Source organism: Budorcas taxicolor, chromosome 5 (genome assembly GCF_023091745.1).
Source record: "Budorcas taxicolor isolate Tak-1 chromosome 5, Takin1.1, whole genome shotgun sequence".
NCBI classification, from domain to species: Eukaryota; Metazoa; Chordata; class Mammalia; order Artiodactyla; family Bovidae; genus Budorcas; species Budorcas taxicolor.
The window spans coordinates 10,024,592-10,049,013 of NC_068914.1; the positions used below are offsets into that span (position 1 = coordinate 10,024,592).

The 24,422-nt window shown below is 43.0% G+C and overlaps 1 protein-coding gene across 1 annotated transcript in view; it reads right to left on the reverse strand.

Annotated features, from left to right (window-relative positions):
* Window positions 1–24,422, reverse strand: part of SH2D4B (SH2 domain containing 4B) — a 75,790-nt gene that overhangs the window by 39,552 nt on the left and 11,816 nt on the right. The window contains exons 2-4 of the mRNA XM_052641015.1: window positions 15,607–15,766; window positions 13,913–14,060; window positions 53–200 (exon numbers count right to left, since the gene is read on the reverse strand). Coding sequence (XP_052496975.1) covers window positions 53–200; window positions 13,913–14,060; window positions 15,607–15,766 — 456 coding nt within the window. The remainder of the gene's footprint in view (window positions 1–52; window positions 201–13,912; window positions 14,061–15,606; window positions 15,767–24,422) is intronic.

Consider the following 24,422-nt stretch of genomic DNA (forward strand, 5'->3'; position numbering starts at 1 on the left):
CTGAACTGGACTGAACTGAACTAATTTTTTTAAAAACTCAAGCGCTACTCACACTGCTCTTCCCACTCACGTTCCTCCTTCTCGCTGGGGTGGCTTTGCAGCTGGGCCTGCTTCAGGGTCCAGTAGAGCTCCTTCGCCCTCTGCTCTTCCTGGAGGCGAATCTGCTCTTCTCCTCGCTTCCTCTCCTCTTCCTCTTTCCTCTAAAACACGTCATGGAGACAGAATGACATTAGGTGATAGTAACAGGTAACAGGCAGGGCAGGGCTGAGCTGTCACGTGGAAAGGTGGCCAGAGGAGGCCACTCCAGACTCTGTCTCTACACACATGAAGTGGTAACAGTTATATCTAATCAGGCCATGGTAAAGATCAAATGACTTGAAATATGTGAACCAAATATGTGAAGCTTTCTGCAATAATAAGAGAACTCTGGGCCACCCTTGGTCACACCTTCATTCTGGGGGAAGAGGGATGTGGGTATGAGGAGGGGAACCTGGTCTTCTTGGAGGCAAGTCAAGCAGGATATGATTATTCTTGTTGCTGTTCAGTCACCCAGTCATGTCTAATCCTTTGCAAACCCATGGACTGCAGCACACCTGGCCTCCCTGTCCCTCACCGTCTCCCGGAGTCTGCCCAAGTTCATGTTCATTGCATCAGTCATGCCAGCCAGCCATCTCATCCTCTGACACCCTCTTCTCCTTCTGCCCTCAATCTCTCCCAGCATCAAGGACTTTTCCAATGAGTCGTCTGTTCATGTCAACCACCTGGTCATGGCAAAGGGGCTTGCATAACTCAGTGAAGTCATGCCATGCAGGGCCACCTAAGATGGACAGGTCATAGCAGAGAGTTCTGACAAAACTTAATCCATTAGAAGAGGGAACGGCAAACCAGCCCAGTATACTTGCTGTGAGGACCTCATGAATTGTATAAAAGGCCCAAAAGATATGACACCAATAGATGAGTCCTTCAGGTCTAAAGGTGTCCACTATGCTACTGGGGAAGAGTGGAGGATGTGATTATATCTTAACCTTATTTCCAAAGAAGATATTTCAAAGAGAAAACAGTTTAGGGGGCCCCAAATCTCCAAATATTGTCCTGCTTTCAAGCTCCAAAAAGGCTGTATTTTCCTTTACTTTTGTTTAATCAAAGCAACATGAACACACATGTCAATCATGCCAGAAGCCTTGTTATAAAAAAATAATTAAGTCTCTAAACCACTTTACCCAACCTACCCCACCCTCATCTAGTGCCTAGAGGTCACCATTCTCAATTATTTTAGCTTTCCTTTATGTGGTTATATCCATGTCTGAATAATGCTGCTAATTATTGATTTATGGATTCTAGACATTAACTACTACTTCTTCTTTTTGGTATATGAATATTTAGCACTTATATTTTCCACACTGGTGTAAACCCATATTTTTCTTCTCATCACCCTCACAATAGATTTACATCACCATTCATAATTATATCACAGATTGGTACATAACTAAATATTGTTCACAGGACTGCCCTGGTGGTCCAGGGGTTAAAAATCTGCCTGCCAATACAGGGGACACAGGTTTGATCTCTGGCCCAGGAGGATCCCACATGCCCCAGAACAACTGTGCTCACGTGCCACAGCTACTGAGCCCAAGCTTTAAAGCCTGGGCTCTGCAACAAGAGAAGCCACCGCAATGAGAAGCCTGCACACCAGGACAAAGAGTAGCCCCTACTCACTACAACTAGAGAAAATCCAGGCACAGCTATGAAGACCCAGTGCAACCATAAATAAATAAACTTTTTGAAATAAATATAGTTCACTGTAAAGCCATCAGGGGCTCCCCTGGTGGTAAAGAACCTGCCTGCCAATGCAGGAGATGCACATTGGATCCCTGAGTTGGGAAGATCCCCTGGAGTAGGAAACAGCAACCCCCTCCAGTATTCTTGCTTGGGAAAATCCTATGGACAGAGTAGCCAGGTGGGCTACAGTCCAGAGGGTCACAAAGAGTCAGACACAATTTAGCAACTAAACAACAGCAACATATATATACCTAGATCTATATACATATTTTGTATCATATGTATATTATTTATATATCCATATACAGTCATGTCTGAAAATATCTATGTTACCTTCGCATGTAACTGCTAGTCTAGCTAAGCATAGAATTTGATTAAAATCATTTTCCTGCCGAACTTGGAGGACTTCACTTCCTTATCTTCCAGCATACAGTACTGCCACTCGGATTCTCATTTTTCTGCATAAGGCACTATTTTCCTCTTTATCTGTGAATTCTGAAACTTTTTAACAGATGTGCCTTGGTGTGGAGTTTCTTTCATTGATTACTAGGCACTCAGGGTGCTTTTGATTGTTGAAGTTTCAGGTCCTTCTAGTCTACTACCTCTCTGCTTAGGATTTTTCTGATAATCTCTCTCCTCTGATTTTGCTTTTTTTCTTCTTAGAACTCCTGTGTGTCAACTGCTGGACTTCTTGATTTGACACTCTAAGTGCCTTATCCTTTTTCTCTTAGTTCCTGCCTCCTGCCTTTTTGTTCTACTTCCTGGTTGATCTCACCGACTTTATCCCCCAAGCCTTCCACTGAATTCTTTATTTCAGCTGTACATTTATAATTCCCAAGCCCTCTTTCATTCTTTGCTTCTTCCTTTTTGCTTTGTGGCATTCTGTACTTCTTTCATAAATGCCAACACTCATCTCTGAGGATTCTAGAGATTTTTCTCACTCGTGTTCTGATGTAGGTCTGTTTCTTCTGGTTTTTGTTCTGTTTTGTTCTTTTCTTTAACGTTTGTTGTATTTGGTACCTATCATTTGTGTCAGAGGTTATCTTCTGATGTCTGATGTTCCCTGACTGCTCACAATTCAAAGAGGAAATTAAGTGTGTTTCTGAGGGACTTCCCTGATGGTCCAGTGGTTAAGAATCCTCCTTGCAAAACCAGAATTGAAAGAGACACATGTACCCCAATGTTCATCACAGTACTATTTATAATAGCCAGGACATGGAAGCAACCTAGATGTCCATCAGCAGATGAATGGATACGAAAGCTGTGGTACATATACACAATGGAGTATCACTCAGCCATTAAAAAGAGTACTTTTGAATCAGTTCTAATGAGGTGGATGAAACTGGAGCCTATTATACAGAGTGAAGTAAGCCAGAAAGAAAAACACCAACACAGGATACCAATGCATATATATGGAATTTAGAAAGATGGTAACGATACCCCTGTATGCAAGACAGCAAAAGAGACACAGATGTATAGAACAGTCTTCTGGACTCTGTGGGAGAGGGAGAGGGTGGGATGATTTGGAAGAATGGCATTGAAACATGTATCATATCATATAAGAAACGAATCGCCAGTCCAGGTTCAATGCATGATACTGGATGATTGGGGCTGGTGCACTGGGATGACCCAGAGGGATGGTACGGGGAGGGAGGTGGGAGGGGGGGTTCAGGATGGGGAACACATGTACACCCGTGGCGGATTCATGTTGATGTATGGCAAAACCAATACAGTATTGTAAAGTAATTAGCCTCCAATTAAAATAAATACATTTAAATCAAAAAAATAAAAAGAATCCTCCTTGCAATCCAGGGGACACATGTTTGATTCCTGGTTGGGGAACAAAGATCCCACATGCCTTGCAGCAACTAAGCCTACACACCGCAACTACCGAGCCTGCACAGCATCACGCGTCACAACTAAAGACCCGAGAGACTCAGAGGGTATAGTCGGGGTTTCCTTGGGTCTCACTCTGGGAAGACTGGGGGAGGGATAGGCACGCCACAGAGAGCCCTCAGGTGGAAATACCTGGAGGTTCTTTCTCTGAAATTATTTGACATCTTCTGCGTCCACCCGGGTGGTGCCTGACCACCAGCATCCCAGGAGCCTGCGTAGGAGGCAGGCTACAGGTAGGTCAGCCCTTAGACTCAAGCAAGCAGGACCCCTAACCTGAGCCCCATGATTCATGAGAAACCAATGCCTTGAGGTACCTTTTTGCAAACTGTCCCTGCAAGTTTCCCAGAAATAGTACCCCAGGACAGGCAGGGGCAGCAGTAGTTTCAGGTAAGATGCCCCAAACCAGACCAGGTTCCATTCAGCCCTTCAGAGTACTCTCTGACCCTTTCCTCCATGCAAAGGGTCAACCAAGTGCCCCATGGAGCTCCAGCATTCATAACTACGGAGTCATTCGCAGGTCCAGTGGCCAAGCCCTGGTTTCAGAAGGGTAGCCCAGCAAGCAGGTGAATGTTCCTGGTCAACAGAATATTTTTATCATAGGATCACCTGAGATTGGGCCACCAGAATAGAGTTAATAGGCTGAGTTTATGTAGTTCAAATTGTTAACTTGCTATAGACAAAAATACCATCAAAAAAAAAAAAATGTTACCAGTTCTGTACACCCTACAGGCAACCTGACAGTAGGCTCCACGGTTCAGAGTTCAAACCTGTGCTTGTTGCCCCTGATTCCGACCTGCCCCCACCTGTTCTCTCCACTTGTCCTGATACGCTGAGCCCCAGTGGTGTCCTTTCAGGTCCTGGGCAGAGGGAGGGATGAAGCAGCCTGAAGAAACAGGTGAAAGCAGGGAACTGAGGGTCCAGCCGCTCCACGCAGGAGTGTGCCACCAGTCCCTCATTCTCAGCGCCATCCTTCACTGAACCTGCTGTCCCCAAGTGTCAAGCCTGTGGGGTCTCTCAGCTGAGCTGATTCAGGACCACCAGCCCCGTCCTGCAGGAGCCCCGCTAACCTCCCATCACTCTCCCTCTGTCTTCCAGAAACCAAATTTCTTTGGGCATTATTTTCATCTGCTCTCCCCTCCTCTTATTTTCTGTTTTTGCGGCTTATAATTTTTTCAGTCCACTGATAGTTTAATGGATCAAGAAGAAAAAACAAAGAAGATGGGAACTGAGTTTTGAGCCCCTCGTCTAAAAAGAAAAATAAAAAAAAAACAAGGATTTTGTCGCTTCTGCAATGACACAGATTGAGAATTTTTCTCCAATTCAACAATCACGTTTTTAAATTCTAAAAAAAGACAAATTCCTAATGACCCACTCTGTAGGAGTTAGCAATTAAGGGATAAAGATGTTAAGTGGCTTCTCCAGTCATTCACCAAATCCTTACTGAGCACCTAGGAGACCCTGCCTGCTCCAGGCACTGGGGACATAGCCGTGAAAAAGGCACTTAGCCCCACTCTCTCAGAGCTTGCCTTCCAACGACAGAAAAACACTCATCCGGTAAAATAAAAAATATATCAGAATACCAGAAGTATTGTACTATATATCATACTATGTAATATATCATATTACATATAATATTTATATAACATACTATACAACATGCCATATTATACAATAAAGTATACAGAGAATTAAAACAGGGTAAGTGATAGAGTCTAGGCAGCTACTTTAGACAGAGTGACCAGAATCGTCTCAGAACGGGCTGCTCTGCGACCTAAATAATAAGAGGGCTGATGAGTGAGTCTCAGGGAGAAGAAACTTCTAGAGAGAGGGAACCACAGGCACAATGGCCCCAGCATTGGAAATGGGTTTGGCATGTTTGAGTCGGGAATTATCCACTACAGCTGGAAGGAAAACAAGTCAAAATTCTATCTTTAATGCGTCTGAGATGCCATCTGACATCCAAGACACCTGCTGTGGGTAGTGGGATGCCTAAACCTGGGATGTAAGGGTCCCAGGAACTTCAGCTCAGGCTGCAGAGGTTGAGTCAGAGGCCCTCTGCATGGGGGTGATGTTTCTCAGCCGCAGACTTGATGTTATCAGTGAGAGAAAGAAAGGAGATCAGAGAAAACAGTCAGAATGCCTTGGCGCACTGAGCCATTTATAAGTTGAGAGAAAGAGTTGGAGCCAGAAAGTGAGACTGAGAAGGCAGACCAAGGGGTAAGATAAAAACCCAGAGGGGGCTATGTCTGTAGGAGAAGCTGAGAGGAAAAGGGGGTGGTGAGCCGAGCTGCAGGCTGCTGAGACACCACGAGAGATGACAGAGAAGCACCGAGGGGCTGCAGAACGTGGTCTTGGGACCACGCGACGTGAGCTCTTGTCAACAGCAGCCCTGGTGGAGCGGACGGACAGCCATCCAGGCAGCATGGGGGAGAGAGAGGAAGTGACCACAGACAACCCCTTTCAAGACATTTCCTGTTAAAAATGAGCAGAGACAGGAAGCAGCAGCCAGAGGGGGCTGTGGGGTTAAGCTAGAAAAGGGAAGGTGAGTTGGTTGTTTTTAAGATGCGAAGTACTAGAGCAGAGAGTTAATGACGGATGCAAAACTGGAACCAAAGTCTGTCTGCCTCCAAAGCAGAAAAAAACGAATTTTACCCCAAAGTTGTATTTCACTTTCATCAGTCACTAGCATCTCAGCAGCATAAAAATGAAGCGTCACACTGGCACGGCACTTCACAGTTTACAAAGTGGGTTTCCCATTCCTCCCCCAGGAATCCTTAATCGGATTGCGGTCACCACATTGCTCAATACAAAGCGCACTAACCAAGAGAGCTTTCACCAGGGTCTATAGATCTATCATCCACCCACATAAGTCTTCCAAACAGGAGTGATCTCAGGGAAATCACAGACAGTTGAGCCATGTCAGAGCCAGAGGGTTTGCAATCCCCCAGTCTTACTTCCTTGTGACGATACTAGTTTTCCTGGCTGCCATAACAAAGCACCATAGACGGGGGCAGGTAGGCTTAAACAACAGACATTTATTGTCTCGCAGTTCTGGAGGCCAGAAGTCCAAGGTCAAAGTGTCAGCAGGGTTGATTTCTTTCTGAGCCCTCTCTCCTTGGCTTGTAAGCAGCACATGGTCTTTCCTCTGTGTTCATGCATGTCTCTGTCCAAATTTCCTCTTCTTTTAAGGGTAACAATCATATTGATTTAGCCTGGACTGTAGCCCGCCAGGCTCCTCGGTCCATGGAATTCTCAAAGCAAGAATATTAGAGAGGGCTGCCATTCCCTTCTCCAGATCTTCCCAACCCAGGGATCAAACCCAGGTCTCCTGCACTGCAGGCAGATTCTTTACCATCTGAGCCACCTGGGAAGCCACTGATTTAGGGCCTGCCCTAAAAACCTCATTTTAACTTAATTTCCTCTATAAAGACCTTTAGGTCCAAATACAGTTACATCCTGAGACCCTAGGGTTGGGAGTTCAACATATGTATTTTAACTGGACACAATTTACCATAACAAGGAGGCTTAGTACCCCTAGAAAAGGGTTATGACTGGCGTATCATTTGACCCATACCATAGATAAATGGCATTTGACCAACCACCTCAAATTAAATACAGTGTTCCTACTCCAACCAGCTGTGGCAACAGGAAGCAGCATGGTAAATGGCAGTGCCCACTTCCCTCCCCACCCACTCCTACCCCAACTCCACGACTTCCATTCTACTCCCTGCTTCTACAAGTTCAACTTTGTTAGACTCCACATTTAAGTAAGATCATGCAGCATGTGGCCTTCTGTGCTAGCTTATTTCACTCAGCATAATGTTCTCCAAGCTCATCTGTGTTGTCACAAATGTCAGGATTTCCTTCTGAGACTGCATAATATTTCGCTGCATACACACATATATGCGCCACCTACTTTTAAAAATATATCTATAGAAACTTTAGCTGTGCGGCGAAAAGGCACAAAGCTTCGGTTATACAGAGTGAGAAAGTTCTGGAGATCTAATGCACAGCAGGGGGACTATAAATGACCACTGTACTTAATGGACGTGGGTTTCAGCAAACTAGCGCTCTCATCACACAAAAAGAGCTGGTGAGGGGATGGATATGTTAGTCAGCTTGATTGCGTCATCATTTTTTCGTAATGTATATGTATATCAAAATGTCACATTGTACGCCTTAAACTCATACAATTTTGATTTGTCAATCACACCTCAATAAAGATGGAGGAAGATTTACTACCAATAAATAAATAAAGAGACAGATAGATGGATGGATGGCAGTTCCACAGTTCACTCAATTCTTTTCTCCTGAGAATGGGAGAACACCAGAAACCTCAGACTTCCCTCGTGGTCCAGCGGCTAAGACTCTCTGCTCCCAAGCAGGGAGACTGGGGTCCGTCCTTGGTCAGAGAATTAGATCTCATGTGCCACAACTCACAGTTCCCATGCCATAACTAAAGATCAAATAAGTAAAGAAAGAAACAAAGAAATACTTTTAAAAGAGAGCCAGAACCTGCATCAACCTCCAAAGGAACATGACCGGTCACTTACTGTGGCAAAGGTAAGCTCTTCACACAAATGAACTGATAAAAGAAGACATTTTCCACCACAAATAGAAGAGTATGGCATCATCCTCACCCTGGTTTTGCAAAAATGCTCAACCTTTACAGCTGAAATTGCCTGAAAACTCTCTCTGTTGCTACTTTCAGAATCCTTTGGCCCATCTGTGATCACTGAAGAAAAGGCCATCTTTCTTTGGGTTAGCAGTAAAAGGCCAATACAGCCAAAAGGCAGATAGGCAAACACTCGCCTTCCACCTTAGGAGTCGATTGCCTTTTTCTGGCAAGCCCAAAGCCCTCTGAGCTGTCCAGCTGATTCAGTCCTCCTTCTCCTGATAACACATCAGTAACAGCACACCGCAGGAATCCACAGATGCCCAGTCTGTCTCACCCCAACGGAAAATGTCACGAAGACATGTGCTTTTTCTGGAAGGCATAGTCCTTTTTGTAACACCAACCTCAGCACGACCATCTCAAGCACATTCTCTCTCCTCCAAGCATGAGCCTCCTTCCCAGCTCCCCACGTGAGAGGCTGGTGCCATCTAGCCATCCCTCCACCTGGGGCTCAGACGCCTTGCTCTCTGCTTTCCTTTGTGTGCTAAGGCACTTCAGTGATGCCCAACTCTTCGCGATTCCACGGACAATAGGCTCCTCTGTCCTCCCGCCAGGCTCCTCTGTCCACGGGATTTCCCAGGCAAGAAAACTGGAGTGAGTTGCCATGCCCTCCTCCAGGGCATCTTCCTGACCCCGGGATCAAACCTCAGTCGTGTCTGACTCTGCAACCCCATGGACTGCAGCACGTCAGGCCTCCCTGTCCGTCACCTACTCTGGGTGTCTACTCAAACACACATCCATTGAGTCAGTAATGCCTCTTAGGTCTCCTGCATTGGCAGGTGGGCTCTTTACCACTAGCGCCACCTACCAACATCTAACTGATGGTTGATTTCACCACCAGCGTTTCTTTGTCCATCCCCTTTCTCTTCATAGTCCCAGACTCTGTCCAGACCCTCCTCACTTCCTATTTTGACCATTGCAAAGATCTCCTAATTGGCTCCCCCTCACCCTAAATGTTCATCACTTGAATCACACCACCAAGTTTCCTTGTAAAACATGATCAAACGTGGCCCTCTGAATACGCGCGAGTCTGCTTTGCCCACAGAAAATAGCCCACCTCCTTAGCATAGCATTCAAGGGCCTCACAGCCAGTCTTTCCAGGTTTTTGTCTGTCTCCACCCATCATGTCCTTTTTTTCTCTCCCCCAGCAGATCATTTCTCACCCCATTTATCTCCTTTCCATTTTCTGTCTTTGTTTGTGCAGGGTTCCTGGAAGGACCTCTGCTCTCTAAGGTGCCTCTGGTCACAGTTGGGGCTGAGTGGCTGCTCAGAATTATCTCTTCCCTGGCACCTTGTAAGCTTTTTGAGAACAGGGAGTTTATTACTACCACCACTACCCTCCTCCAAACAACCTCCACTTCTGGTCTCAGGGGGAAAGAGTATTAAATTAGACGAATGTTATCGGTGCCTCGCTGCATGCAAGACTCGTATTATGTTAGCATCTTGATGTAGGAAGACACAATAAAAATTATCTAAACCAATCTCTAACCCGTTGTGTAAATCCCTTTGGCAAAGCTATTGCAGTTATCTATTGCTAAGTATTATAACAACAAGCTATCCGCAAAATTTAGTGGCTTAAAACACAAACGTTTTATGTGCTTGAGATTCTGTAGATACTAGTTCGGGCCGGGTCTGGCTGGGTGGCCTTTCAGCTCCACATTATGTCAGTCATGGTCGATTACTTGGCTGAGGTCACTGACTGGAAGAACCACAAAGGCCTCACTCACGTGTGAGGTGCCTAGGTGCTCCTTCACATAGCATCTCTTCAGCTAGCCTGGGTGTCCTTGCAGATAGCCTGGGAGCCTAGGGCAGGAAGGCTTCTTGTGAGGCAGCTTCCAAAAGTGAGCCTGGCCAGAGAGCGCAATCTGCTCTTATCCATCCTCGGAATTTACACACAGTCATTTCTCCTGGACCCTACAGACCAAGGCTAGCCACAAGGTCACAGAGGCTCAGGGGTACAGAACCAGACCCCTCCTCTCAAAGGGAGGAGAGACCAAGAATTTGCTGCCAGGCATATTTTATCCACCTCTGAAACCTTCTCAGATACTGTTTCAGCCTACACGTAACCACTTCCTGTCATGGAGAGCCTGTCACAATACAAGGGTAGTTCATTTACAGACAGCTCTGCCAGAAAATGGGGCCTCCCAGGTGGCTCAGTGGTGACGAATCTGCCTGCCAAGGCAGGAGATGCAGGAGACACGGGTTCTATCCCTGGGTGGGGAAGATTCCCTGGAGAAGGAAATGGCAACCCACTCCAGTATTCTTGCCTGGAGAATCCCATGGACAGAGGAGGCTGGCAGGCTACAGGCGTGTAGCAAAGAGTCGGATATGATTTAGCAACTAAGCATGGACGCACTGACGGAAAATATCTCAGCTCATTATCAAGGACCGTCCAGCCCCAATGTGTGCTCTGATGTCCTTTAATGAGCCTTCCAAGGCCTCAAAGATGCTACTTGCACTGCTGAGGCTCCTCAAAGCAGACATACTTACTAGGTATATTAAACACATATAACACATTTATATGTGTTCACACAGAAAAAACACATACAAAACACACACACACACACACACACACACACACTAACGATAACCTTTGGAAATAACACAAAAGCCTGCATTTGGGTTCCTCAGTGAACACGGTGCCTGGCCACATGGCTTTACTGATTCCTCCATAAACCCCAATACAGAGCCAGCATACAATTTCTACCCCTCAATCACTGAGGTCCTCAAGGAGAACATCAGAGAATCTCTGCTGAGAACCGAGCCCCAAGACTCCAGCTCCGCCAAGCTACCCTCTCAGCATCTGGGACTCAGCCCGCCTCTGGGGAGGAGGGAGGCTAGGGATGGGAACAGGTGATGCTCACAGCTGGAGACATGTGAAAAGTACTGGTTTTCTTCCCCAGCAGACTTAAATTGTTATTGTTTAGCTGCTAAGTCACATTGGACTCTTTTGCGACCCTATGGACCATGGCCCACCAGGCTCCTATGCAAAATCCAGCAATACAAACTAAGTATCTCTCCGGTGTGGATGGGATTTGAGTCACTACTACGGAATTACATCATTAATTTCAATCAATGTGACAATGATTACTGACGCTATGACAGGAAATGTCCTTCTTTGTGGGACATGCACACTGAAGGATTAAGGTTTGATCAGGGAGATTAAGGATTAAGGTTTGATCAGGAAGCTCGCAGGCCAATGACAGGCATTATTTGAAAACCTTGTTGGACCACAGTCTCCTGCTTGTGTTTACGTGTTGTCGGTGGCTGCTTTTGTGCCATGGTGTCCTAGTTGAGTAGTTGTGACAGAGACAGCATGACCCACAGAGTCTAAAATATTGACTATCTGCTCCTCTACAGAAAATAGTTTGCCGGCTCCGGGGTTAGAAAGCACTATGTTTGCAATTTTCTCTCAAACTGTTTGACAGCAACAAAAAAGCGCAAGTACGTATATGTGACTGTGTGTGCACCTGTGGGTATGCAAGTATGGATGGAGAAAGAGAGAAGCAAAGAGCATGAAATCGAGGCAAAATATTAATAATTGGTAAAGGTAGGTGGATAATATTAATATATGAGTACTCATGTCATTTACTCTCCACTTTTCTCCAAGTTTGAATTTTTTTTAAATGAAGTGTCTTGAGAGTAAATATTCCTTCACTTAAAAATGCAAAAGATTCTCCTAGGAAAAAAAGGGCAACTCGTGGGAAAGTTAAATAAGGAGACCAATAACAATGTAAATATACAGGTAGCAGTTGCAGTAGGTTTAAAAGTGATGAGTACAATCACAACAGCAATAAAAATATTAAGCATAAAATTTAAAAGAAAAGAAACATAGAGCACCTAAAGAAAAGAATAAATTTTATCCAAGTCCAAAAAATAGAAGCCCACAAGAACATATGTCACTGAGAATGTTTAGGATTGGGTGGCGGTGCATTTACAGGTATTAAAAAAAAAAAGACTATATCAAAGACAAAAAAAGAAACTTTGGATAATAGGAAGAACTTACCACATTCCTGAGTAAGATTTAGTGATTCAATATTATAAAAAATGTTCATCTTCCACCAATACAGCAATAGTACTGATGCAATTCAGCGAAAACCACCACATGGATTTTTTGGATATTAGGGGAGAAGAGGATACTGGGAAAACAATTCAAAAGTAGCTCTAATGGGGAAAAAAATGGATGAGATTAGCCAAGGACATTTTAGAAATGAAGAATAATGATACACTCTAACTTTAATAGATGGTAAAATCTATGTTAAAGTTACATATAATTAAACAATTACATCTGGCTCAGGAATAATCAGTCAAAGAAGAAAAATCCACAAAAGGATCCAAAAGTAAGTAAGAAGTAAGAATCAAGGCAGGAAATCCAATGAGAGGAGAGAGGATGATTTACATAGTAAATGATGCTAGCATAATGGGCTAGCCATTTGGAATAAAATAAAGTGAGAGCCATATATCATACCACACAGTAAAGTGAAGGAAAATTGAGTTCAAAGAAATGAGTTCTGGAAAGACATATAAAGCAATGTAGATTAGTATTTTTATAAGCTTGTGATGGCCTTTGTATGCATAAAACAACTAATAGAGAACAAGATTCATATAGTTGGCTAATAAAAATTTTAACCTTCTGTACATCATGAACCACTATAACCAAAATTAAGAAAACTGCAACAACACTGAGAAAAAATATTTACAACAGAAATGATATTAAAAGGCCAATGTCCCCTTTATCTAACCATTATAGAGGGAACGTTTTTAAAAATTCAAAAATGGGCAAATGCCATTAATATACAATTCACAAAAATATACAACTGCTGAGATTCAGCATGATTCTTGTTTTTTTTCCTTTTTGTTTACAGTATTTTCTGAGTTTTCTACCCCCTCAAAACTATATTATTCCTACATAGCCAAAAAAAAAAAATCTCAAAATAGAAACCTGAAGAAAAAATATTAACTTAAGCTTTTTTTTTAGGAAACTTAAGCTTCTTGCTACAGGACTGTAAAGCTCCTTTACCAGCTCCAAACTCTGAGTCTCAGAATGAGCAGATTTGCAAACTTACAAACAATGTCCTATCCTGGGCAGAAAAATTTACATTTTTCATCTCCTTGAATCCTCCAAAAATCTCAAGGAGAGTGTTGTTATTACGAATATTACAAACAAGAAGCTCAGAGAAGTTCAGCAAGCTTCCCAAGGTCACACAGCAGTGAGCAATAGAGTTGGAACTGGACCCCAGGCTGGTCTGACCACAGATTCAGCTCTCTTCAGGCCCCATTTCAGGACTCTTGGTTTGGGATGCAGAGGGCTGAGTTCTGATTCTGGCTCTGTCCCCAAACCAATCACCACTACACACAATCTCTTCCCTATCTGACCCTCAATTTCCTCATCTGTACAAGGAGAAGTGAATTAGCCAAGATTGTATGTCAAGTTCCTTCCTACTCAGACATGTCTGATTTCTATTCTCATAAAGCACGCATTGGCCAAGGACTGGTCCAACCAGAGATCAGCCTGGGGGTTGCAACAGGTGGCCTCACACTGACACCCAGGCACTGGCCCACCTTGAATTCCTCATGGATGCGCTCCTCCAGGACTTTGGCAGCCTTGCGGTCCTCCATCTCCACCTTCCACTTCTCTGCCAGGATCCGGGCTTTCTCATTGGCCAGAGCATCCCGGAACTTTTTGGTGATCTCCGCCTCCTTCTGTCTCCTTTCAAGAGAACACCAGCAGATATCAGGAGGCGTGGGAAAAGAAGGGACCACATGCCAACAGCATTTCAAACAAAAACCACACCCAGTCATTCTTGGTCTATCAGAATGGCAAGTAGCTGAGGTTCACAAATGCTGGCAAAGGTGGGAAAAAAACAGTTCCTCTCCTGTACAGGAGTGTAAATCAGCAGAACTGCTCTGGGAGGCAGGAAAAAAAAAATCTTAGGAATCCCATTTCTTGCTTGAGTTTACAAAGGTGTAAGGAGATGCATATCAGAGGATTTTTATAACATAAAAAAAAATGGCAAACAGCACAAATGTCCCTCAACAGGACCAATAAGTTGGGTTCCTCATGTAATGGGATACTACACAGTTACTTGAATAATGCTGTGGACCTGCAGTGACCAATTTATCAAGGTGTGAATAAAGCACTTTACAGAGCAGGTATTGCCCTAATACGCATCATGCTTATCTTAGGTGATGGGTATTGAGTTGTTCTTTAATTAATTCTTTATAGTTTTCAATATTGGTCATATGTCACAATTTTTTAATTTATTTTTATTGAAGGATAATTGCTTTACAGAATTTTGCTGTTTTCTGTCAAACCTCAACATGAATATACATCACAATTTTATTATTAGAACATTGTCATTGGAGTTCCCTGGTGGTTCAGTGGTTGGGAATCTGCCTGTCAATGCAGGGTACCAGGTTCAATCCCTGGTCCAGACAGATCCCACATAAGAGGGGCAACTAAGCCCATGCGCCACAAACACTGAGCCTGGGCTCTGCTGCTGCTGCTGCTGCTAAGTCGCTTCAGTCGTGTCCGACTCTGTGCGACCCCATAGACCCTTGCCTTCTGCGGAGCCTGGGCTCTGGAGCCTGCATTCTGCAATGAAAGAAGCCACTGCAATGAGAAGTCCTCTCGCCGCAAGTAGAGAAAGCTTGCATACAAGATGGAAGACCCAGTGCAGTCGAAACCAACAACAAACACACCGTGATTAAAACTTGTGGGAAAAATGTTGGCACCGAGCTCATACAAATGTCCAAGTTCAGCAAAAATTACGTCTTTGGTTGTTTATGAAAGAAGTCTGACCCTCCCAGTATCAGTAGAGGCTTCAGTGTCCATCTTGTGTGAAAAACAGAGGTAACACAAAGAGGACCAAACAGACTTTAAGAGTGATATTCAAATTGCCTTTCTGTCCTAGGGACAACTCAGCGAGGGAAGAGGCGAAAGAATATCAAATGTATTATCTCAATAAATCCAACTACATAAAAAAGGTGTTGTGGTCCCCAAACCATAGATGTAGAAAACTGAGGCCTCAAATCACCTCCTTGAATCACAACATCGACCTGATGTAAGACTGGTTCTTCGACCACCTAATCTTAGCACAGCTGCAAACAGCCTGCCAGCTGCCTGGCACTGCCTTCTCCTTCCCACCCATAATCTATTATCCTTCATTTGAGCCCACCCCAAGCCTCCGTGTTCAGGCACCAGCACCATCCCCCCCACCCCCACACCGGCCTCAACACCCGCTGGCACCTCTCACCAGAGTTCCTCGGCTTCCTGCTGTGCCTGCAGCCGCGCTCTCTCTGCAATCAGCTCCTCAGAGATCTCTTCATAGGGCTTGTCGCCGGGACCTTCTCCCATGATCCAGACCCAGACCTCACCATCTGCACCCAGCAGCCACTGGATGTGCTTGTCACTTGCTGCCTCACAACAAGAGGAAGAAGGAGAGGGAAGGGGGAAAAAAAAGAAAAAAAGATCAGAGTTGTAATGAGTGAGGAATGACCTGGGCTGACCAGGGGTACCCAACCATCACATCACCCTACAAAACCTTGTCATCTGCAAAGAGGATGCCAGACAGAGATTGACCTGAGTGCAGTTCCACAGCCATCTCCCCCTCCCATTCCCTCTAGGGAGCAATATGGCAGCCAGGTCAGCCTGCTGGTGCAGGTGTTCAGGGCTGGAACTGGTGTCCAAAGCCCAGAGACCCTGAGATCTTCAGCAGAGCGGACATCAGGTGACTCACTGAAGGAAGACTTGTGACACTTCCAAGCCAAGGCTTCCCTGGTGACTCAGATGGTAAAGAAGCTGCTTGCAATGCAGGAGACCTGAATTTGATCCCTGGGTGGGAAAGACCCTCTGGAGAAGGGAATGGCTACCCACTCCAGTATTCTTGCCTGGAGAATTCCATGGACAAAGGAGCCTGGTGGGCTACAGTTCATGGAGTTGCAAAGAGTTGGAAAATACTGAGCAACTAACACTTTCATACAAGCCAAGGCACTTCAGAGCCAAGCATCTTCTGAGTCTTCTCTCTCTCTCTCATTTCTCATCTCTATCTGTCATCTTCCCTGTCTGTTGACTGGAAGCAAAGAATTGGAGACGGTGGTGTTGCAAAAGGAAGCAGCTGGCCCCTGAGTCTCCCTGACCTACATCAGCCCATAACCTGAGCAAGAAATAAATTTGTGTTGGATTAAGTCACTGAGATTTTTCAGTCTGCCAGTTCTAATAGATTCCATTGGTAACCGTGACTAAAATGGAGATCTACCCCTAAGTTGGGTACTGGCTGCAACAGGAATATCAACTGACTATCAGTGCTTTAGTAGTGGTGTTTAGCAGGGTGGTTGGCTGAAGATTCATGTGATGCAGGAACAAAGCAACTGGTAAAGCTGTCAGACACTATAACTTAAAAGGAAGACCCTCATGCCTTCTGAACTTGTCCCTCTAAGAAGGGAGTTTGGAAAACACAGCACTGGGAGTATGCGTTAGTTGCTAGGTGCTGTGTTTGGCCAGATGTTAAGGGAAAGAAATGAGTTCAAGAAAGAATTGAGGAGACTTCCCTGGCAATCCAGTGGTTGGGACTCCACTGTAGGGGGCGTGGGTTCAGTCCCTGGTCGGGGAACTAAGATCCCACCTGCTGGGTGGTGCAGCCAAAATTTTTTTTTAATTATTTTTTTTATTTAAGTGTTTAAAACACAGAAAGAATTGAGCCCAAGGTCATGCTCCCAGCCTTCAGCTGAGCATGGCAGGCTGGTTCCTGGGAGACATGAGACTCCTATGAAGGGTAACTCCTCAGAGGCCGTAACAAACCTTCCCTGGACAGCCTGGAACACCTCCACCCACCCTTCCCTCCCCTCTCCTTCACTCAAGGTCATGCCTGCGCTGACTACAGCGCCATGGCTCTCCCAGCTTCCTCCAGCTCCCGGCCCTTTTTCCCTCACAGGCGTTTCCTGAATAAACTCTTGTGTGACTGTCTCCCACCCTTGTCTCTGCTCCTGAGAGGAACCAGGCTAAAACAAGACACGAAGCGTGCAGTCTTTCACACTTATTTTTCAAAGAGCCTAAATGGAGATGACCTTCAGTTGAAAAGTAGAGGCATAGGGTAAAAAGGCAAAGGAAAACAGGCAATTTTTGAAATTTGTCCAGAGAAGAATCTTAGCTGTTGCTCCTGACACATGGAGGCAAAGAGATCAGAAGCCTACTAAGTCTCTGAGTCTGGACTTAATGACTTAAACAACCCTTGGGCACCCAACCTCGATGACCAGGAGGCAGGTTTCAAAGGACCATCTATATGGTCCAAGGAGGATGAGATCCTCTATACTCACTTCGGATGCAGCCAAGGGGAATAATGAACAAGGAGGAGCCTCCAGAGTACATTCAGTGTCCATTCAAGATCATCCCTTCACTGCCAGGGCAGGGGGTCCTCACAGAATCTGACCTGGAGGACCTCACGATGCTATAGGCTAGTGACTAACTGGGGTTCATACTCCCGCCTTTTCCATAGTGGACATTCTGACCCTGCTCCCCACACTGTGTATCGTGTCTCGAGGGTGTGAGGATGACATGTCTTTTGAGCCACATCAGGACCTTAGAGAGCCTAATGCCGTACACATGCAGACTGTGGACGTTGGGCTGATACAGTGACCAGGTGAGACTTGCAGGCGCCCCCATTACGGAGGCAGTGAGTGTATCTATGCAGAGAAAAACAAATGCAGGGATGACTAGAATGACAGTTTGGGACAGTGACCACACTGTGTCCAGCACGCCACCGCCTCTCCCTGAGCCCAGCAGGTGACCACTTTTCTCAGGTCCCCTTCAATTCCATGGGGCCACATGGCTGTAGTCTATGAAACGTCAGGGGAAGTAACTTGTGCCACTTTCGGGCTAAGAGTGTTTGCAGTCAGTGCGCCTTTTTCCACATTCTCTTTCCCACCCACCCAGCAGGAAATTGACGACTCCAAGACGGTGGAGAGAAAAGCGGCCTGATCCATGAGTCAGTGCTCAAAGGCGAGCCATGCCACAGCTACCCAATCCACATCAAGCTGCGACGTAATCAGAACTAGACCCCCATTATAGTAACCCACTGAAATTTCAGAATTTATCTATTGCAGATGGCAGCATTAATTCCCCTGGCTGATATATAGCGGCATTGTTATCTTTTTAGTATGTTAAAAGCAACGCGGTACTAGAGGAATGTCAGTTTAATTATGACTGATAGAAGCAAGGAGGCAGCTACGGCTAGAACTGCAGAGCTTCCAAATTAACCGTGGGCAAAGGTACGTGATAATAGGCTTGTCAATCTTCTAAAAATACTTACCAGGAAAAGAGAAACCAGCAGAAAATGAGTAGCTATCATAGCAGACACTACCAGTTTCCTCCTCACCATCCATCCCAGCCATCTTCCTCCCTTACGAAAAACCCCAATTTGTTTGGGAAGTAACAGAGATCCCTTCGTTTCAGGAAAGGCAAGTTTCTACTCCAGCCTCAAAGGACAAATGAAACTGGTCTAAACCCATCATGTACTATTATTCTCACTGGCAAGCAGGCGACCTAGGAGTGACCAGTCATCCCCACTTTTGACCAAGAAGATATGGGCAGATGTCCCAGTGAAAGGCTTTCTTGTTCTAAACAAAAGGTGAAGACTTCTTAGGAGAAATGGGTTCACTCTTTGCTCATTTGCCTCCCCTCCTTCTTCCTGGCTGGAATGAAGAAGTGATGTCAGGAGCTGCTGGAGGGCTTTTTCAGCCATGAGGAAGAAAGCCACATGCCAGAGATGAGTAAGCAGAAATGTGAGAGGAGATGAGGCCTTGACGATCTGACTGAGAAGCTAAACTAATCTATCCACCGCAGTACACCTCCAGACTTCTTATCGTTTAGGAAAAATGACGAACTCCAAGCAATAAAGTTCTTTAATTATTAAATGAAATGTGGTAATACAAATATGAAAGATTTCTTTAATCAGGCAACTATTAATGGTGCATTCTGTTACTTATGGCCAAGCACATTCCTAACTGATACAGAGAGCAATGAAAAATAACACAGAAGCCCTAAACCCTAAGTATACTCATTAACACAAAAAGGAGAACGGAATTAATTTCTCTATAAAAATCTGAGACTGTTAGATGTAAATAAAAAGTAAAATCCAGACACTGCTTTGGGAAAGGCCAAGTATTCTTCTTACTGGCTGCAAGTAATAATAAATCCTTGCTTCTCCCAAGCAAAAAAAAAAAAAATGTAAAATCCAATTCTGTACTATTTAAATATAACACACACGTAAAAAAGAAAAAGGTTAAAAATAGTCAGCAATAGGCCTTGCAAAGGCAAGCAAAAAGGAAGCAGAAGTGCCAATGTCAGACAAAGCAAATTCAAGGACAAACATGTCAGACAAGGCAAAGAATATGATGTGATAATAAAAGAGGCAACCCACAAAGAAGCTGTAACAGTCATAAAACTTTGTACAACCAACAACATAGGAGACGACTGCATAAAACAGAAACTCCTAACAACTCAAAGAGAATTTGAAAATGTATATATAGCCATAGTGGAGAGTTCTACAATATTTATTTCAGAAGCTGGCAAGTCAAATAGCTTTTAAAGATTAATAATATGAAGTTTTTGAGTAATATAGTCAATAAATCCTACTTAGCAACTATAGAACTTTACCCCCTTAAAGTTTAAGAATACACTTTTATTCTTCTGATCTTGCAATCTGTGACAAAAATGTTATAGGCCATATTCTCTAATAATGACACAAAATTTAGAAATCAGTGAGGGGAAATAGCCATCAAGAAAATACTCCTAGAGAACTCATGGATCTTAGGGCAAATGAAAACTGAAATTATACATTATCAAGGGGAAAAGTTGTAGCAAAAAAAAAGAGTACAAGTAACAGTAAGCTCAAAAGAAAAATTATAGGTTTAAAACCTTTTCTTTTTGATGTCCCAGTGAAGATAAAACTTTCTTCTCCACACATTCCTTCACTGTCCGATAGTTAGGACTCTGCCCTTTCACTGCCGAGGGCCCAGATTTAATCCCTGGTCTGAGAACTAAGATCCTACAAACCACGTGGTACAACCAAAATAATAAAAGTTAAAATTTAAAAAAAAGTTTAAGAAAAAAACTCTCTTGTCCAAACACATAACAGTATAGAAGCAAAATGACGAGAACAAATGTATAGGAATACAAGAGATACCTCCACAGACTCATACTAAACAGAAGTGAAGCAGTCTGCAGGGTGGAAGCCTCAGCTCCCATGTGGTTCCGGAAGGAGACGGTGGTCACCAGGAATGTGACTCCTACAGGGTAGAGGGGAATCAAAGTTCTCCAGGTGAGACAGGAGCCGGAGGAGGATTCAAATCAGGTGCTGGTGATGTGCTCGGCAAGCTCGACGGGCAGCAAGGAGGTGACAATGGCTGCAAGCAGAGGGAGCAAGAAGGGAAATCGCAAATGCAGTTGGAGAAGCATCAGCTTCAGTTCATTCGGCGACCCTCGCATTGGACACTGTTGACCCTGGTAAGGACTCTGGATTTTGTGCTAAGTGGGATGGGAAGTCATGACAAGTGGAAAGTGGGGAAACTGACATAATCTCATGGATAGTTCAAATGCTCACTCTCCCCATTATGTGGAAGCCAGGGGACAATGAAACCCAGTAGCACAGTGAGCATCTGTAATAGTCCAGGGGCTAGATAATCATTTCTTGGACTAAGATGATCCTGGTGGAAGAAGTATAACGTGGTTAAGATTTAGGATATATTCTGGAGGAAAGAGCAATATTTGCTTAAATTTGGGATATGAGTTGTGAAAGAGAACGAGAAACCTCCAATGTTTCCACTTAAGTAATGGAGTGAAAGGTGGTGTTACTGAAAGGAATAACATGAAAGAAATAGCTTGGATAAATCAACACTTCTGTTTGGGCCAAGTTAAGTTTGAGATGTCTATTAGAGATCCTACAGGCAATCGAACAAAAGAGTTCAGAGAAGAGACTAGAACTAAAATATAATTTTTTACAGGCATCACTGTATAGATATTTAAAGCCGTAAGGCTGGATGAGAGCAGATAAAGCGTGAGTATAGGAAGGAACTAGAAGAGGTGGAAGGCAGAAGTCCAGCACATTCCAACATGCAGGTGGGAGAAGGACCCCCAAGGAAATGAGGACAAAGAAGCTTGTGAGGCAGGAGAACAACAGAAAGAGCCCAGTATCACAGAAACCAAAGGGAGAAAGCATTTCGGGGATTAAAGAGAGGTCAACTGTGTCAAAGGCTACTGATGGGTCATCAGGATGAAGACAGAATCGACCAATGGATTCAACAATGTGGAGATCACCAATGACCTTGACAAAGGTGATTTCACGACTCTGTGAAAGGGAACACTTAGAAACCTTTAGAGGAAAATATAAAAGCGTATCATTATTACTTTGGGGAAGGAAAGAATTTCTTCTATGACACATAAAAAGAATATGAGACAACATTGATGTATTTGAATACAGATTCAGGCTTAAAATTTTCTCACACAAAAAAATACCACAAAGACAATTAAAAATCAGCAACCAACTGAGAGAAGATACTTGAGTGTGTACAACTGTCAAATAACTGCACCAATTAATAAAAGCAATAATAACAGTTAACATATACTGAAGGCTTATATGCTATTCACGGTTCAACATATTTTACATGTATTAACTTATTAATGTCTAGAACAATCTTTCTTTACCAGAGTCCTGTGAGAGAAATAAGCCCTATAAAACATAATTTGAATGGTGATTTTTTTTTTCGGTTCCCTAAGAATGGTATATAGATAGTACCAGTCTAGGTGCATTGTAGAAAAGTCAACTCATTACATACTATGCATCCTTTCAAGCAACTATTGTCAAATAATTTGCTCTCAAGACCCCTTTATATTCTTTAAAAATATTGAGCATCTCAAAGAATTTTTGTTTATGTGGATTATGCCTATCAATATTTACCATATTCAAAATTAAAACAGAAAATTGTAATATATATTTATTTAAAATAATAACATATCAGGACTTCCTTAGTGTCCAGTGGTTAAAACTCTGTGCTTCCACTGCAGGAAGCAGGGATTCAATCCCTGGTCAGGAACTAAGACCCCACATGCTGCCGGGCATGATCAAAAAAAGATAAAATAATAGCAAATCCATTACCTAATAACATATACAACACTTTTTATTAAAAAATAGCTATATATTCTAAAATAAAAAATGTTTAATTGGGAGAGCGGTTTCATTTTCCATTTTTGCAAATCCTTTGAATGTCCAGCTTAATAGAAAGCAGCTGGACTCCATTGTAATACATAATTTTAGTTGAAGCATATGAAAAAAAACTGACTTCACACAGATATATAATAGGAAATAGAAGAAAAGAGAAAAATCCATGCCTTTTCATATATTATAGATAATCTCTTATTATACCACACCAAAAGTAAAGTGGTAGTTTCTTAAATGTTTGTTGTGATGTGAAACCTGAAACAATATCAGTGAATTTATTGTACTTCATCCTATTAAAATTCATAGGTCATGTTCATCTCCTAGTTTTGGTCAATGTATCATGGTGACATAAGCTGTCACCATTAGTGGAAGCTAGATGCAGAGTATAAGGGAAATTCTCTGAACAACTTCTGTAAGTCTAAGGTTACTTCAAAATTAAAAATTAAAATTTTTTTAAGCAAAAGAAAATTAAAATCCATTGGTTTATGTTGCACTTTGACAGGATCTTTCACTCATGCGTGATTTAGCAACTTTTTTGTTCGTTTGGAAAACACTGATCCACTGAGTCAAGCAGATCTTCCAAATGTGGACCTGTTTTATTTTACAATATCATAAAAACATGTCTGTTAATATCACTTCAAACCTCAAAGAAAAGCCTCTACATATTGGAAATCTAATAAGCTCATTGTGGCTGATACAAGTTTTCCAAAAATTCTAATTTTTGCTTGAAAGCTGGAATTTTATCACTGCTTTAAATTTTATCAGTTGTTTTCTTTGAAGTGACAGAGTCACCTTATTAATTTTCAAATATCCAAGTTTGAAAAAAGACATAGTTTGTCAGTCTTCTTTCAAATAAAAATAGCATTCCATGAAAAAAGAGGCTAGTTCAGCACATAACTCAAAAAATCACATACTGCTTTTCCTCAGGACAGCCATCATACTTCAGTATGCAGCAGAAATGGTTTATGCAGCCTTCTAGTTTGTCACACAATAAAACAATAAGGTTTACTGTTTCATCAAGGAGTGAAACCACCATCAATTTTACTGTGAGTATATGATGATGAAAAAATACAACCATTTCACTCCTACAAGACTGGAAAGAACAAAAATGTCTGATGAAAAAGTCTGCTTGTTGGAAAAGATATGGAACAACAATAATACTTGTAAATTGCTGATGGTAGAAGGTACTGATACAATCACTTTGATGATATTCAGCAAATATTTAGTAATGTTAAACACGCTACACATTATTACAAAGCACTTCCAAGTAACATGTGCCCAGAAAAACCTGAATAAGAAGGTTCATGGAAACATTGTCCAAAATATTAAAAATCAGAAACAACATAAATGACCAGTAAAGGAAAACAGATAAATACATTTTGGTATGTTTTTATAATGCAGTACTCCATAGCAAGAAAAATAAATAGGTTTGAACAACACAGACATATCTCTTAAAAAAATGCAGAACCAATACATTAAATTCAGACTGCATATAATATAATGTCATTCATATAATGATTAAGCAACATACTGCTTATAAAATATATATTAAAGTACAGAAAAGATATAAGGATGATACATTTTGTATTTATAATAGACTTGCATATGGGGAGAGTGATGAAGAGTGAAATTTTAGAAAGATATTAAAGTGTGAAGTATACTTTAACAAAAAGGAAGAAGGTAGGACTTCCCTAGTGGTCCTGTAGCTAAGACTCTGCACTCCCAGTATAGAAGGTCGGGTTTGACCCCTGTTCAAGGAACTAAATTTATGTCACATGCCGCAACTAAGACCCGGCACAGCCAAATAAAGAATTTTTTTTTAAACAAAGAAGGCACCATGTTAACCATTAGTAATATGG